We start from the raw sequence: 14,714 nt of genomic DNA, 5'->3' as shown, positions 1-14,714 counted from the left end.
TGCTCTTAACCACTAAGCCATCTCTCCAGCTCCTCCAAAAGAGGCAAATTTCTAAATGGCTGTCCTAGTAACAACAATAACAACAGCAACTTTTTCTGTATTAGATAGATGTGCATGTTCTAATTCCAAATGGCAGAGATATCCCATGATTTATATATCTAGTTTTATGTTCTATGAGCCTTAGTTGGTTCCGGTGGTGGCACTTCCAGCTAAGGCGCTGGGGAGGCAGAACAGGCAGGTCTCCAGGGCTCACTGATGAGTCACCTACCTTCTTGGCCATTTCCAGGCTGGTTAGAGTAAAAGGTGAGCAGTGACTGAAGAACAGCACGTAACGGTTTGGGTTTTGTTTTGTTTCTAATATGCTTTCCAAAAGGCTTTTTGCTAAGTGTCCTCAAATACATATCCCAAGACACCTCAAGTTCAGCAATTCATTTGCGTAATCTCTGTTTGACATCTTTTACCGCTACAAGATTGCTAACTACTTCAGGATTCGTTGAGTCCCAGACATTGTTCAGAGTGCCCCCCCCCCAAAAAAAAAAGTGAGAAAAGCAATTTATGCTTCTGTCTTAAAGAGGTGGAGTTCTTAGGGGAAAAAAAAAGTCCCAGATGTGAACCCACAACACACCCAAGGCCGAAGAGACTAATGCTAATAGCAGATTCTAAATCCCCTCCCTTGTTTTCTAGGCATATGTTTGTTATCTGATCCTTCCCTGAATGTTTCAGTCAGCTTCTGACAGGGTCCGTTCGGGCTAGACATTCCCAGTGGCATGGGTGTGCAGGATGAGCACTGCCATCCTGACGTACTTTTCTGGGTTCTTCCCCTTTTCCTGTGACGTGTGAGTGCTGCTTTGCGTGTGAGTGGTGCTTTGCCTATGTGGTTGGCTGACTGCTTTCCTGGCTTTCCCACTCCTGTGGTTACTTTGTAATTGAGTGGTGACATTGGCTTGAGAATTGCCTAATCCTATCAAAGTTCCCTTCCTGGAAGATCTGGGGCTAGAAATGGGGCAGGTGTTGGCATGGGGTGGGCAATGGTGATAAAATGAGCTGAAGTGTAGCATGGATACATGGGAAAATAATGTTTTACATTTCTCAGCTGAGTGGATGTTTTTACCATTTTTTAGTAAAGCAACTCTAAGAAACGGTCTCAAAGGGCAGATCAATGTTGGTGAGCCTAAGGTCCCTGCAGGCATTGTTATTCTTGGTTCCCTGGGAACAAATATAAAGGAAGCATGTGAAGGGGGTGACCTTCTTTTGAAGATTGAATGGAGATGTGTTAGGACAGTGAGGGAAATAGAACTGTCTGTTAGCTTCTTTCATAAGATCTTCCTGAATTACAAAGACTTTCTCTTTAGCTCTTATGGCTTCTTATTCTCACTATTTGGACAACATGTCTTACACACGGGACCTGTGTATGAGGGAAGTATAGTCTCACAGAACCTTAAGACATTTTTCTTCTTCCTCTATTTTTGCCGCCATGATGATTACCACTCTCTTGAGTCTTTTTGGATGCTTAGATCAAAGCATTGTCGTTCATGGTTTTGACCCTGTGGTTGTTTAAGTACTGTCCTCAAGGCCTGTCTGTAAGCTGGGCTGGGCTAGGTTCTTAAGTGTTTATATTTCTACAGCTTTTGAGTTATTTTCAGGAGGACTTTCCTCATTAAGGATAGACTGGCTTATACTTCCCTAGACTTGCTTAGCCCTTCTGGTTCTGTTTCAGCATTCCCTTGTATTATGTAAGATATTTGAGGTATACCAATGTTATGCAAGAAATAGCTGTCTGTAGAAATTGAGTTTAGACACAAATTAGTGAGTGATTTCATTTAGACACAAGCCAGAGTTGAATGCAATATTTCTGAAGCCTTTATTGGGGGAATTTTATTTAAATTGTCCTACTTATTAAAACTTGGTTTGTAAGTGGTTTTTTTTTTTTTTTTTTTTTTTTTTTTTTTTTTTTTTGACAATCATTGCCATGTAAATTGCATAGTCATTAGGGAAAAAAATCTTGCTTTGTTAACTTAAATGTCTGGCTAAAGCCCATTCCTACCAATATACAGGCTTGGTTTCTTGACACCGAAACCTTTACAAAGCCTAGGAAATGTTAACAGAAGTCCTTTCATGATTTAAAAAACAAAACAAAAACAAAGCTGTGTCCTGTTGTCATTAGGATGTTAATATTTTACTCCACGGTCATGCTTCAGTATAAAATTATGCCTGTGATTTTACTGCTATGTTCTGATCACAATGTACATGAAGAAGGAGCAGTTCTTCTGGTTGGCTTTGAAGCTTAGCAGCTTAAGTAAAGATCTGAGGTGAAAGAGATGAAATGGTCACTGGGCTTCGTATCGAGGCTAACCTTCATTTCCTGAGCATCCAGTGGTTTGACAGTCTGTTTGTTGTTTAGTATGTGGAGACATTTTGGGGTCTCTTTTCTGGACTATAACTAGAATATCAGGGAGGTCAAGAGATGAATAGCTAGTGGCTTAACTGCATCTAGGTATATTTGGTTTTTTTTTTTTTTTTTTTTTTTTTTTTTTTTTTTTTTTTTTTTATAAGCTAAAGTTCTATGTAGAATAATAAGAGAGACATTTCATAGTTGCTGATGTTAAAAACAGATCAAAGCCCTTGGCTTGGAGAACTGTCCTAGCTTTCACTTGTTGTTGAAAGGGCTTTTGTATCCTAAGGGTTAATATACATTGCTGTCTTTCAGTTCTAAAGGGTAGAATTTCAAGATGAGATTCACTGAGGGTTCATTGAGGTAGTGGCAGGGACAGGAGGGTCTCCTTGGGCATCCATCTTGCCTTTGCTTCTTGAGACGGTCTCAATTCCTTGGCTCGGGGCCTCCTCTTCTTTGACTTGTATGTTTTTATTACAGTAAGGAGAAGAACCTGTCTTCCTTTAAGGTTCACATGATCAGATGGGAGCACCTACAGAGTGCAGCATAACTGTCCTTAAGGTCCTTAACCTTAATTACAATTCTCAGATCTCCTTTGTACAACTTCTAGGCCTTTTGGCCAAGATCTAGGGTCAAGTCTTTGCATGTAAGGTGATATTTCCTAGGCTTTGGGGATTAGGATTTAAATATCTGTGGGGGTCACTATTCTGCCTGCCACAGTAGTGACATGCCTTCTCTTCTGTCTCAGCTCCAAGAAGACTTTAAAACCTTCTATTAGTTTGGAAAGCTTCATAAATTGCTAAAAATTTACTAAAAAAAAAATTGTTACTGTAGGCTTTCAAAGTGACTTTACGCCAGTGTATCAGTATCTCAGGACTTAGCATTAATTAGTTGTTTGTATATTGACTTAATTATCGACTTTCAGGTTCAATTTAAGTAGAAAACTGAATGAACATGACAAAAACTGGATGAACACAGCCAGACAAATATAACTCTCTCTTGTTCTCAGACTATCCTGATGAAAGATTTATTTTTAAAATCAGATTACAGTGGAATCGGTTAGTGGGTTCTTTATCTGTCTCTCCATAACCAGGATGGGAGTTGCAGGATACTGGAAATCATGTTAGTCTTATTTATATCTATATATCGAGGACCTAAAGTAGAGGAAGCTCCGAGGGAGTACACAGTAACATGTGCATGGTGATTAGAAATCCTAAAGTGCTTAAGAAACTGCAGTTATTTGGATGAATGAGATAGGATACGGATACTAAGCAGAGGCCAGAAGACGGCCTTATAGATCAACACAGACGATTCTGAGGTCTTGTGCTAAAAACAGAGTGTGTAGTATTAATATGACATGCACAGGTAGGGACAGATCCAATAAATCCAGTATGTGCGGAACTTTTTATACATTCTATGTATTAGAACAAAACTAGTAGCTTGTTAGATACAGTGCAATATGGCTTGTTTATTCTTATGACTGAGAAAACATTACTGTGCTAGTTACAATAGGATAAAAGATATGGGGGAAGAGTGGGCATCTTGTCTCCTTGGGAACAAATGCTTGTAAAGAAAGCAAGCATTGAATTAAGTTGAATAGTAATGGTTTTATGGGAACACAGGACAGAGATGCTTCCTGTAAAATTGAACTTAGTCATCATGAGTTCTGGGGGGGGGGCGAAATTATTTTAGATTTATAGACAGGTCACAAAGATAAGACAGAGTTTCTTTAATGTTATATAATCCTATTATGTTGCTCAAAAGAAGAAACAGGCCCGTGGGCCAAGTTGGAGACCTTAGAGCTCACCACCTTCTAGCACTGAAGTGAGATAATCTAGAAAACTACTCCATGAACAGTAGGCCAAATCATAGCAGCATATGAAATGCCACCTGGGTACTCCCAAACCACTTGGTGTGAAAGCTGCCCTCTCAGGATGCGGCTTTAAGCAACTAAGCATGAAGTCTATATTTTAAATTCTACTAAAGGCAGTTCACAGGCCAACAGTTCTCTTCATCAATTTAGTTAATCTCTGCAAATCTGCTATTTCTTTTGTGCATGGTACCAGGGATGGAACTTGGGGATTCTTGTTGACAAGACGAGCCTTGTACTACACTGGCCCTCAGGCTTCTAAAAGAAGCCGAGTATCTTCAGCAGTGCTAGCTGAAAGCATCCTATTCCAGGCAGGACACAGCATCTGGGTTCTTGTCCTCAGCTTGTGCTAGGTAAACCCACTTTGCAGATCAGCATGATAAGGCTCCATCATATAAAGCACCTGTGCAGTCAAAGAGAGTTCCTTAGGAAATGAAGAAGTGAAACCTAAATCTGTCTGGCTGGCCCCAAAGCCTGCAATTTTAATTTTTTTTCACCTCCCCGCCCTCTGTCATAGGCTTTCTGATTCACTTTCCCGTATAGCCTCCCAGAATAAGCATTTTCCAAATTATACTTGTTATGCGAAACTTTATTTCCCGTTTTATTCTAAAACTATTTGCTTAGTATGTCAAAAGTTTTCCATGCATTACAGTGTTCTGTGAATCTATTAAAAATGTCTTGGTTCTCTGACAGTCTTCATGGCTTTAAAGTCCCCAGTTGCTTCCCACTCTTGTCCCTTGGGATCCCACCGTCTTTGGCTATTGTTCCTTTCGTCTGTTTCAGTGGATTTTTAAATAATTGCCACCACTTCAACCCTGAGCCCCAAGAATTTCTATATAAGAAACTTTGTCCCTCTGGCCTTTCCCATGAGGGCAGAAGTAAAATGGTCAGGTTCCTCTCTCTTCAGCTCTCTGAGGACTGTTGGTAATGGTGGGCGCCAAAACAACTTTTAAATACTCAGGAAGTGCATAGAAAGTCTGCACGCTTTAGAAAATGTAAAAAACACTCCCCCCTTTTAAGTGTAAAAAGGAATATTTTAGTGACATCAGTTAACCAAATGTCATTCAATTTGAACAAAAAAAGGGTTAAAATAATAAAAAAAAATTAACACCTGAAAATCACAGTAATGTGCTGGGATGAAGATAAAGAAGATAAATCTTAGCACATCAAAACCATGCTTACCTGGCTATTTATGTAAGAAGTGCATCAGAATTTGCAGAAAGGGGGGAGGAGCAGGAAGAGGAGGAAGAAGGAGAAGAAGAGGAAGGAGGAGGAGGGAAAAGAAGGAGGAGGAGGAAAAAGATGAGGAAGTAGTAGTAGTAGTAGCAGCAGCAGCAGCAATTACCAGAAAAAGAAAAAAAGTCCAAATATGTCAATAATTTGCTAACTACATTCATTGTCACTTTTTAAAGGTTATGTCACAGGTCTATATAACAAATAAGGAAGAAAATCTTACTTTTACCACAGAAAAGTTAGAGTTTTAAAAGCTTACATCAACAGAGATGATGTAAGGCACCCTCAGATAAACTCATCCCTGGTGTGTGCATCCCAAGTAGTCAGCCTGCCCAGAAGCCTGCAATGTCTTCATTGAGCTGAGTGCGAGGGGTCTCTAATTGGGGACAGCTGTGGCTGCAGCCCTAATTAGCCAGGCCTGTTGAACACTCATCCCAAGCTGTTGGCAACCTTGCCAGGACTTTATCCAGCACGTTGTCATGGTGTGTTGCCTTTACACCTTGGCAGAATGACATTAATCTGTTAGGACCCTTTTGTTTCTGTGCCCTCACCTAGGGGTTCTCGAATTTCAGTGAACATAAGCATAAGAGAAAGTCCTTTGGCCCTTGTGGCACGAGGTATGTATGACAGATGGGCAGCCTCGAAGTCTAAAGCAGTTTTTTTTTTTTTTTTTTTTAATTTTTATCACAGCAATTTCAAGTATTCTACTTGAAATATATAGTTTTATATATAGTTTTATTTTCCCATAAATCATCACAGTCACTGAGAAAATGCAGGAATTGTACAGATGTCCTTTTCTCTCAGTCTCTCTTTAGTGTTTGAAGTGAGTACAGAAATGATCTACCATTTGTTATAGCCCAGAATTCTTAGGAAAAAAAATACTATTAAATCCTTTAATTCATTCTTGAGGACATTTTTTTTAATCATAAAATATGAAGTTTTACAAAGAACTGTTTCTTACTTGGTCATGAAAAGTAAGGGCTCTAGGGTCAGGTTTGTATATTCAGGTCGGGGATTGGGTGGGATGGGGGCTTCAGAATACCAGCTGTGTGATGACAGACAAGTTACTCTTTTTTGTTTCTACTTCTTTATCTGCAAATTTGGTATAAGGATAGTAACTCCAGCCCTGAGATTGTTATGTAACAAGAGGTAATGAATATAAACCTCTTAGACCTGAGTCCAGCACATAGCAGATGTTCAATAAGATATTGCCATTCTAAGGGGATTTATTGTTGAAAGTACTAAGAGGAATTTATTTAACACCATTTCTTTTGTTTTGAAGTTGCTTTGAGGAATGCCATAATGGAATCTTTATGCCTTTACTCCAAGTGAACTACTGAGAGTAGATCAGTGTTTTAAGCAGTTCTAGTTGTAAAGCGAGTTGTTTGGTACATACCTGTAATCCCAGGTTGGCAACGCAGAAAGCTCATGGTCTCAAGCTGTAGAGAAAAGAAGGAAGGCTGGCTAATGGCAACAAGTATAATAATAACACCAATTCTGAGTATGAAAAATTGTTCTTGTCTGTAAATTCGCACACCGTTTTTTTTTTCCCCATGGAGAAATGTACAGTGTTATAAATCTCTTATAGATGTAGATGGAGACATGGTTTGGTTTTTATAGTTCATTATAATAACTTAAAAATTACTGTAGCTGCTATGGAATGAAATTGACATGACCTTTCCTGATTCTCAGTCTACTGTCCCTTCCCCCACTTTTTCCATCTCCTTCAAGACTACCACATGTGCCTCCGTATAGAGAAATGTGCTAAGTTCAGTAGTGGTTCTTCAGAAGCTGTACATATGCAAGAACAAGCTGCCATTCCCTCACCAGCAGGTGAAAATGGTAAACATCTGCCTTATGTGATGTCTAAACCAGGACTGGTCAGAGAAGATGGAGTTGCATGCTCATGATACATTTGGGGATATGTGAGAGCACAGTTCATTTTGGGAGGCAGGAGTAGATGCAAGCAAGCCATGTAGAGAGGACTCAGCCAATGGAGTGGAACACCAGAGACCTGAAGGCAGAGGGATGGGAGTGACATGTAGGTGCTCCTGTATTGTGGAAGATGGCTTGGGCACATTGAGCAGACTCTCAGAGATGCTGAGTTACCTTTGTGAAAGGTGCAGAACAAAGGTCTTAGCTGACACGGGTCAACACACTCTAATAGTGATAGCCACGAATGGGAAGTTCAGAAGAGCACAGTGAATGCAGAGTCAAAACAGTACACTTCGTAATGTCCCATTTGGCTTTACATCTTATGAGTGGTACATGACAGTGTTGTCCCACAAAATATAACCAAAGAGGGCCTTAATCCCACACGTGTATGCGTAGCCTAGGTGGAGGTCTATTGTCTTCCATAATCTCTCTCTACTCTATGGTTTGAGACAGGGTTTCAGTGAACCAGAAGCTCCCCAGTTTGTCTTGTCTAGATGGCCATATAGTCAACAGTATTCACCTCTCCAGCACTGGGATTACAGGCATGCTCCATTGGGCTTGGCTTTTATGTTTCCATGCTTGTGTGATGGGTACTCTACTGACTATTCATTTCTCCAGTTCCCAGGCTTACATTTCCAGCCAACCTGTTCAAGAGCAGGGTCCCTGACACCCTCTCTTTCAGCTAAGACATTTGGGAATTGGACACAGTTTCAATCAGACACACACACCTGTGTGGGGACAGGCATTGTAAAGGTTTTATGAAGGGTCAACTTTCTTGGGACTATAACTGAAACAAATGTTGCTAGTTGGTATCTTTCAGATTCCCTATATAATTCGTTCAGCATGGAGAGCTCTTCAGAAGAACTGCAAGAACGCAGGGCACAATGATACAAGTTTATTCTTGACAGTGAGGGCCTTCAGGGAATAGAAGAAACAGCTCACGTTATCAGGTGTAGTGTAGCTCACTTCTACATTAATTAAACATTTCCCGTCCGTAACAGCACCACGCACTACTAATATGATCGACTGTTTGTCTCTGTCAGTGTATTTCTAAGGGTGTGGATATGTTCCTGTAATGTTAATCAAGTTTAGGAAGAAATAAATTTAGGAAGAGTCTGCTTAAAACCAGCTCTGTCATTAGATCAATTTTAGAGCAGATCTAACAAGTGCAGAGGAAAGCCTGAAACAAGTTCCCTTAGAGTGGCGATTCTCAACCAGTGGGTTGAAACCCCCTTTGGGGGTGTGTGTCTAATGATCCTTTCACAGGGGTAGCTTAAGATCATTGGAAAATACAAATGTTTACAATGTGATTCATAACAGTAGCAAAATTACAGTTATGAAGTAACAACAGAAATAGTTTTATTGCTGCCAATCACCACATGAGGAACTGAAAGGTTTTCAGCATTAGGAGGGCTGAGAACCAGTCTTTGAAGAATGGTTCTCTTTCTATTTTGCTAATTCACTTTTGCCTTTACCATGAATATTTAATTATCGATTAAATTATTGGAATGAATGAACATATTGCCTTATGTTTTTGGTATGATCCAGAGGAAAGCTAAATGTTGTGGGTGACTGTCACCAGTTTTTTTCCAAGTGTGTGACATATCAATTATTGAAAACAAAGAAGCAGAAGGAGACTTTAAAATCCTCTTAGCATACCTGCTTATGCTGAGCTGGGTTTGTAATCTTTTAGAATTTTTTTTTTTACTCGACTGTTTGTCTCTGTCAATGCATTTCTAAGGGTGTGGATATGTTCCTGTAATGTTAATCAAGTTTAAGAAGAAATAAATTTAGGAAGAGTCTGCTTAAAAACAGCTCTGTCATTAGATCATTTTAGAGTGTGGTGCTATTACCTTCTTAGGAACACTTACAAAGCAAAATTATGAGCTGTGGTAGACCAGACCCAAATATATCATGCCTAAGATGCTTTGGACCCCCAAATTTTAAACATTAACTTGACATTGAGTTTGCCTTCAATTGCCTTTAAATTTACAGGCCATTTACTCTTAGAAGAAATGAAAAGCAAGATTTTTTTTGTTGTTGTTTTTAGTTTCAAAATTCTAATATTTAGTTAAAGATTTGACTCTAAGTTTTTCTATCAGCCAAGGGCTTATAGTTTATTCCTGTTAGAAAGTAGTTGTTGAAGTAATTTAGAGTTTGAAATTATATTTTAGATTCATCTTATTTTATGAGTCTGAATGTTTTCCCTGCTATACATATGCACACTATGTATATACACTATGTCAGAAGGCACCAAATTTTCTGGAACTGGAATTATGTACAGATAGTTGTGAGCCACCACGTATATACTAGACACTCAACTGGGTCCTCTGCAAGAGCAACAATTGCGCCTAACTATTAAACCATCTCTCCAACCCTAATGTAGTTTCTCTAGTGGTTACCATTAGCAACAAGGTACTCGTGGGTCAAGGATGAAGTCACATGCTCTGTTGTGAACCATGATTTTGCTTCTCCATTCACACTATGGATGATTGTCATTTTCTTAAGAACTGACCCCTGATAAGGTAGAAGTCCTTATGTCTTAAAGGTCATCCATGCCATGGAGAACATGCACAGGACAAATAGAATTCTTAGAAATGCAAAATGAGAGAGCGGATAATGTCCTTTGGAGCAACACCCCGAAGTGAAAAGTGAGTGAAAAGTCACTCCACTTTTCATTGATTACTCATGTCTAATCCCCTTTTAGTCTAACTTGGCTTCATAGTCTTCTTTAGTTGTTCAAGACATTTACTTTTTTTTAATGGCTTAAAATAATTTTATAGAATAGCCCTTGTTAAATAGATCAGTGTATGTGTGTGTGTGTGTGTGTGTGTGTGTGTGTGTGTGTGTATTCAGTAAGCAAATACCTGGAGTGGTTAGAAGACAGAAAACAGACTTGCTAGGTTTAAGTGCATCTATCTACACGGGACATTTTGTTTATTAAAGCAAGGGACCAGACCTTGAGAATTTTGGTAGAGTTTCAACTTTAAATTAAAATCCAGCTGCAAACCATACAATCTTTCTTTTAGATACATACATGCGACAATTTATTCTTCTTAATATATACAGACTAGTTTCTTCGATGCCACTTGGCTCTCTCCTGTTGGTTTCTTCTAAACCTTTCAACAGAGTCAGATAATTAAAAATGACCTTGAAGAAGCTAATGAAGATAAACACAGGGGCTTGTCAGAAATATTAGAATTTAGTGTTTTTAAAACTGCCAAAGCAGCACCAGGAACCATATCTCAACAGTAAAAGCTCTGTGAAAGCAAGTCTTACTTTGAAACTGTCAGAGAGAGAGAAAGAGAGAGAGAGAGAGAGAGAGAGAGAGAGAGAGAGAGAGAGAGAGAGAAGAAGAAGGAGGAGGAAGAAGAGGAGGAGGAGGAAGAGGAGGAGGAGGGAGGGAGAAGGAGAGAGAGAGAAAGAAAGAGAAGGAGAAAGAAAGGAAGGAAGGATTTAGAAAAATGTTTGCTGGTTGGAGGGGGAAACAAGACAGATGTAATTGTCAAGTACTGAAAGCTGGGTGCAGCTGGGTAAGTTTCCTAACTTGCTCCTGTGTTTGCCACAGTATGTTCCTGCTGCTTTACCAGCCATCAAATAAATGAGGGGGTATGTACCTAGAGGGGGTACTGCTAAAAAATTGCAGCATTCAAAGGTTTTAGCTTTTAATTCCACTTTTAATTCCTGGGCTCACTTCTGACAGTTTTGGGGTTTGGCTTATGAGGGCCAAGTTGTAGAAAAACAAATAGCCTGAGTAGACAAGGTATCCACTTCCTGTTCCTGTGTAAGGCGACCTTGATTGTGTCCCTGGACTCACGGTCCTTACCCAGGGAGTAATTATGCCCTGGGTCAGTGAGGCGGAATCTCATTTACTTGGTTTGTTTTCTGGGATTTCCTGTTAATTCCTGAACTGAGCAGAGAAGTAGACTTTGTTGTTGGCCTTTGCAAGACTCAGCAGGAAACTATGAGCTATTGAGGTCTCGGGTTCTGGATTGGTTGATCATTAAATAAGTTTGTGTGTGTAGATAAAAAGCTATCTTTTTCTTCTTTAGTTAAAAATGTTTTATTATAAAAACTCAAGTATACCCTGTAGGCTCTTATGACAAGCCGTCACTCAGCTTCTCGGTCATCTGTTTTCATATTTGTGCTGCTTTATGACATAATCATCACCATATGATTTTTTATCTATACATATTCTAGCACATAGGGGGCTTTGTATAAATCTAAACTACATGTATACTTTGCAGGATAATGTAAAGGATCCTGCAAAAAAAAAAAATGAAAGCATAATTTTGCTATTCACAGCTTCTGTTCTGAAGATTTGAAAATGCTAAGTGTGTGCAGTGCCCAGGGTGTGGTGGAGGTAATCATGTGCGAATGGACAGCCATCTCTCTGGGATAGCCGCCACAGGCCCAATCATCAGGAGTGATGCTGGGATAGCTGCCACAGGCCCAATCAGGAGTGATGGTGTTGAAGGACTTCGAACCTTGCAGAGAGCAGCGTTAGGGAGACACCTGTGATGCTTAGTGAGGCGAGCCTGATGCTAGCGCCTACAGATGTCAGAACCAAGAAGGAAAAACATAGCCTTAACTCAGTGTTTACTGTCAAGTCAGTGATTTATAACAATTATTTACTGAAAAATGGATGTGGTACTCCCTGTGTCTTCCTACAGAGTTAGGCTAATGTATGATATGGGGCCATGAAGGTGGTCTGAAGACAAAGCGTGGCTCTGTGCCTCTTGTAGCATTGGTTTTATTAAATCAAGGAAGTAGCTGCTAAGAACGTGATTTTAGAAATGAGGTTTTCATCCAGATCCCATACCCACCTCTTTTTATGCTGAGTTTATTTATTTATTTATTTATTTTTAATTTGAGCATTTTATTTTTCTTCTAATTGTTGGAATCCATTTTGGTCCACTCATTTAAATTCATGTATGTATATATGTATGTATGTATGTATATATATATACATGTACACGTACACATATACATATATATGGCCTTGGTTGGTGAAACTGGTAACGGGAACTGATGGAGCTCATTCAACATACATTATGTTTCCGTTTGAAAGACTTGGTGATCACGACTTCTTTTCCTCCTTTCTCTTTGCAGCGTTGCCTCCCAGATTGAAAGAGATGAAAAGCCAGGAGTCCGCTGCAGGCTCCAAGCTAGTGCTTCGGTGTGAAACCAGCTCTGAGTATTCCTCACTCAGATTCAAATGGTTCAAGAACGGGAATGAGCTGAACCGAAAAAATAAACCACAAAACATCAAGATACAGAAGAAGCCAGGGTAAGTAAGGTGCCTTTAGTAATAGAATCCATGCCAATAGCAATGGGACCAACATAGGACAGAGGATTATGAAGACCCTCGTTGTGAATTTACTGTACTACAGTATATGTGATGAGTAGAAGGATTTTTGATTGTGGAGTCAGAGATTGTCATATCTGACAGAAAAGAACTTGGGAATTTATGATTCTAACAACTTTTGGATGAAGAAAGGGGACTTGAAGAGAAAGCTGTAAGAAGTTGGATGGGGTCGGGAGGAAAGAAAGAAGAAAGGATTAGTGGCAGGTACTGCAATATTCAAGGAACATGAGATTCAGTCTCCTTAATATAAAACAAGTGATGTTTTAGTGTTGATGTCTAATGCAACTGAAATGCCAACCTCATTATAAAGCTCCACAATTACCTAGACTTATGCTGTCGTGCATTGAGTTTCGGCTATTTTTCAAACAAAGGGTCAACACACATAACTATGTTTTATAATAAGAATTTTTAGCTAACAATTCTATCAAGGTTCATCAATATTATAGCAGATTTAGTCAATGCAGTCATCTCTGGGGGCAAAGGACCTTATGTTTTCTTCCTCCGTGAGCATGACCATGTTTGAAGCAGGACATGACAGTTGTGATACCACAGTGACTCTGTTAGATGTCTCCTCTGAGTGAAGGCAACTTCTACTATCCCAACAGTATTTCTCTTAATCTATTTCCTTCTTTAAAAATTCCTTCCACAAGGATTCAAATCCATTTTGAGGAAATCAGGGAAGGGAGTAACCTGTTACATTTTTTTTCTTTTTGCTTCTAAGCCTTCATTAATCGACATGACTCCTTTAATGTGGTTCTCATCTCGGAGAGGTTTTATTCACTCACATCTGAGAAGACTCCTGAAGAGGCAGGTTTGATAACTACAGCAACGGCAGAGGAAACCAACCCCTGTCCTGTCTTTGGATTTCATTAAACTGTAACCAAAAATGTGCCACAGACTCATGAACAAGGCAGAACAAAATGACTCTAAGGAGAATGTTAGCAAACTGTTTAATTACTCCGATGACAATAATTAGGGACCTTTTCCTAGTTCTCATGGCTTTATTAACTGTACCATTTTCTTTTGTTATTAATCAAGTCACCAAGATCTGTTGATTTGGGAATATGTTAATGGTTGAGACAAGAGGGTGCATATCATATTGTGCAGGAGTTGGTATTTCAGAGATAATAATATCAATAATCAAAACACCTAAAAATTTTTTTTTGACATAATGTTACTTAGAAACAACAGTGGTACTTGGGTAGTTGTTAGCACACACCTTTAATCCCAGTTCTCGGGGAGGCAGAGGCAAGCAGATTGTGAGCTCAAGACCAAACTGGTCTACTGGTCTACGGATTAAGTCCCCAGGGCAATGGGGACGACACAGGGAAAGCTTTTCTAATCCCCACTCCATTAAAAAAAGAAAAAGATCTGCCTCTTCATGTCTCCACCAGTCAAAGATAGTTTTCATATCTAGGTTGGGTATTGGGTTACGCTTCTGATTGAGCATTACCAAATTTATAAATCCTTTGATTAACATTTTAAAAATATCATATAAAAGTAAAAAGGAAAGGGGGGGCATGGGACAGGGGTGTTCTAGGGAGGGGAAATGTGGAAAGGGGATGGCTTCTTAAATGTAAATAAAATATAAAATAAAAAAAAACAAAAAAAAAAAGAAAAGAAAAAAAAAAAACAACAGCATTCCAACATACAGTAAAAACAGTTGTGTAGCTGGCGTGTGGGAGCTAATTTTGTAGGTTGGAAAACTACGAGTCAAACCTAGTGCACACATGTAACCCCAGACTTGGAAGGCTGAGTTAGCAAGATTACTACATGTTTGAGGCTAGCTGATCTATATACCATGATCCTGTCTAGAAACAAACTGAAAAAAAAAAATGAAAAGAAAAATTGAGGGTCAAATGTATTATGTTTTCCATAGAGTTGTGGAACTTGCAAAAAGCTCAGAAAAAAACATT

General features: G+C 39.2%; 1 protein-coding gene across 8 annotated transcripts in view; it reads left to right on the top strand.

Moving 5' to 3' along the window:
* The window catches only part of LOC117721623 (pro-neuregulin-1, membrane-bound isoform), a 200,804-nt gene that overhangs the window by 30,747 nt on the left and 155,343 nt on the right, over positions 1 to 14,714 (top strand). For all 8 annotated transcript variants that reach the window (XM_076913993.1, XM_076913992.1, XM_034520431.2 and 5 more), the window contains exon 2: positions 12,543 to 12,720. In XM_076913993.1, the coding sequence (XP_076770108.1) occupies positions 12,543 to 12,720 (178 nt within the window). The remainder of the gene's footprint in view (positions 1 to 12,542; positions 12,721 to 14,714) is intronic.

Source organism: Arvicanthis niloticus, chromosome 16 (assembly GCF_011762505.2).
Source record: "Arvicanthis niloticus isolate mArvNil1 chromosome 16, mArvNil1.pat.X, whole genome shotgun sequence".
Classification (NCBI taxonomy): Eukaryota; Metazoa; Chordata; class Mammalia; order Rodentia; family Muridae; genus Arvicanthis; species Arvicanthis niloticus.
Note: the sequence above shows the minus strand (reverse complement) of the source record. Positions and strands in the feature narration are given on the sequence as shown.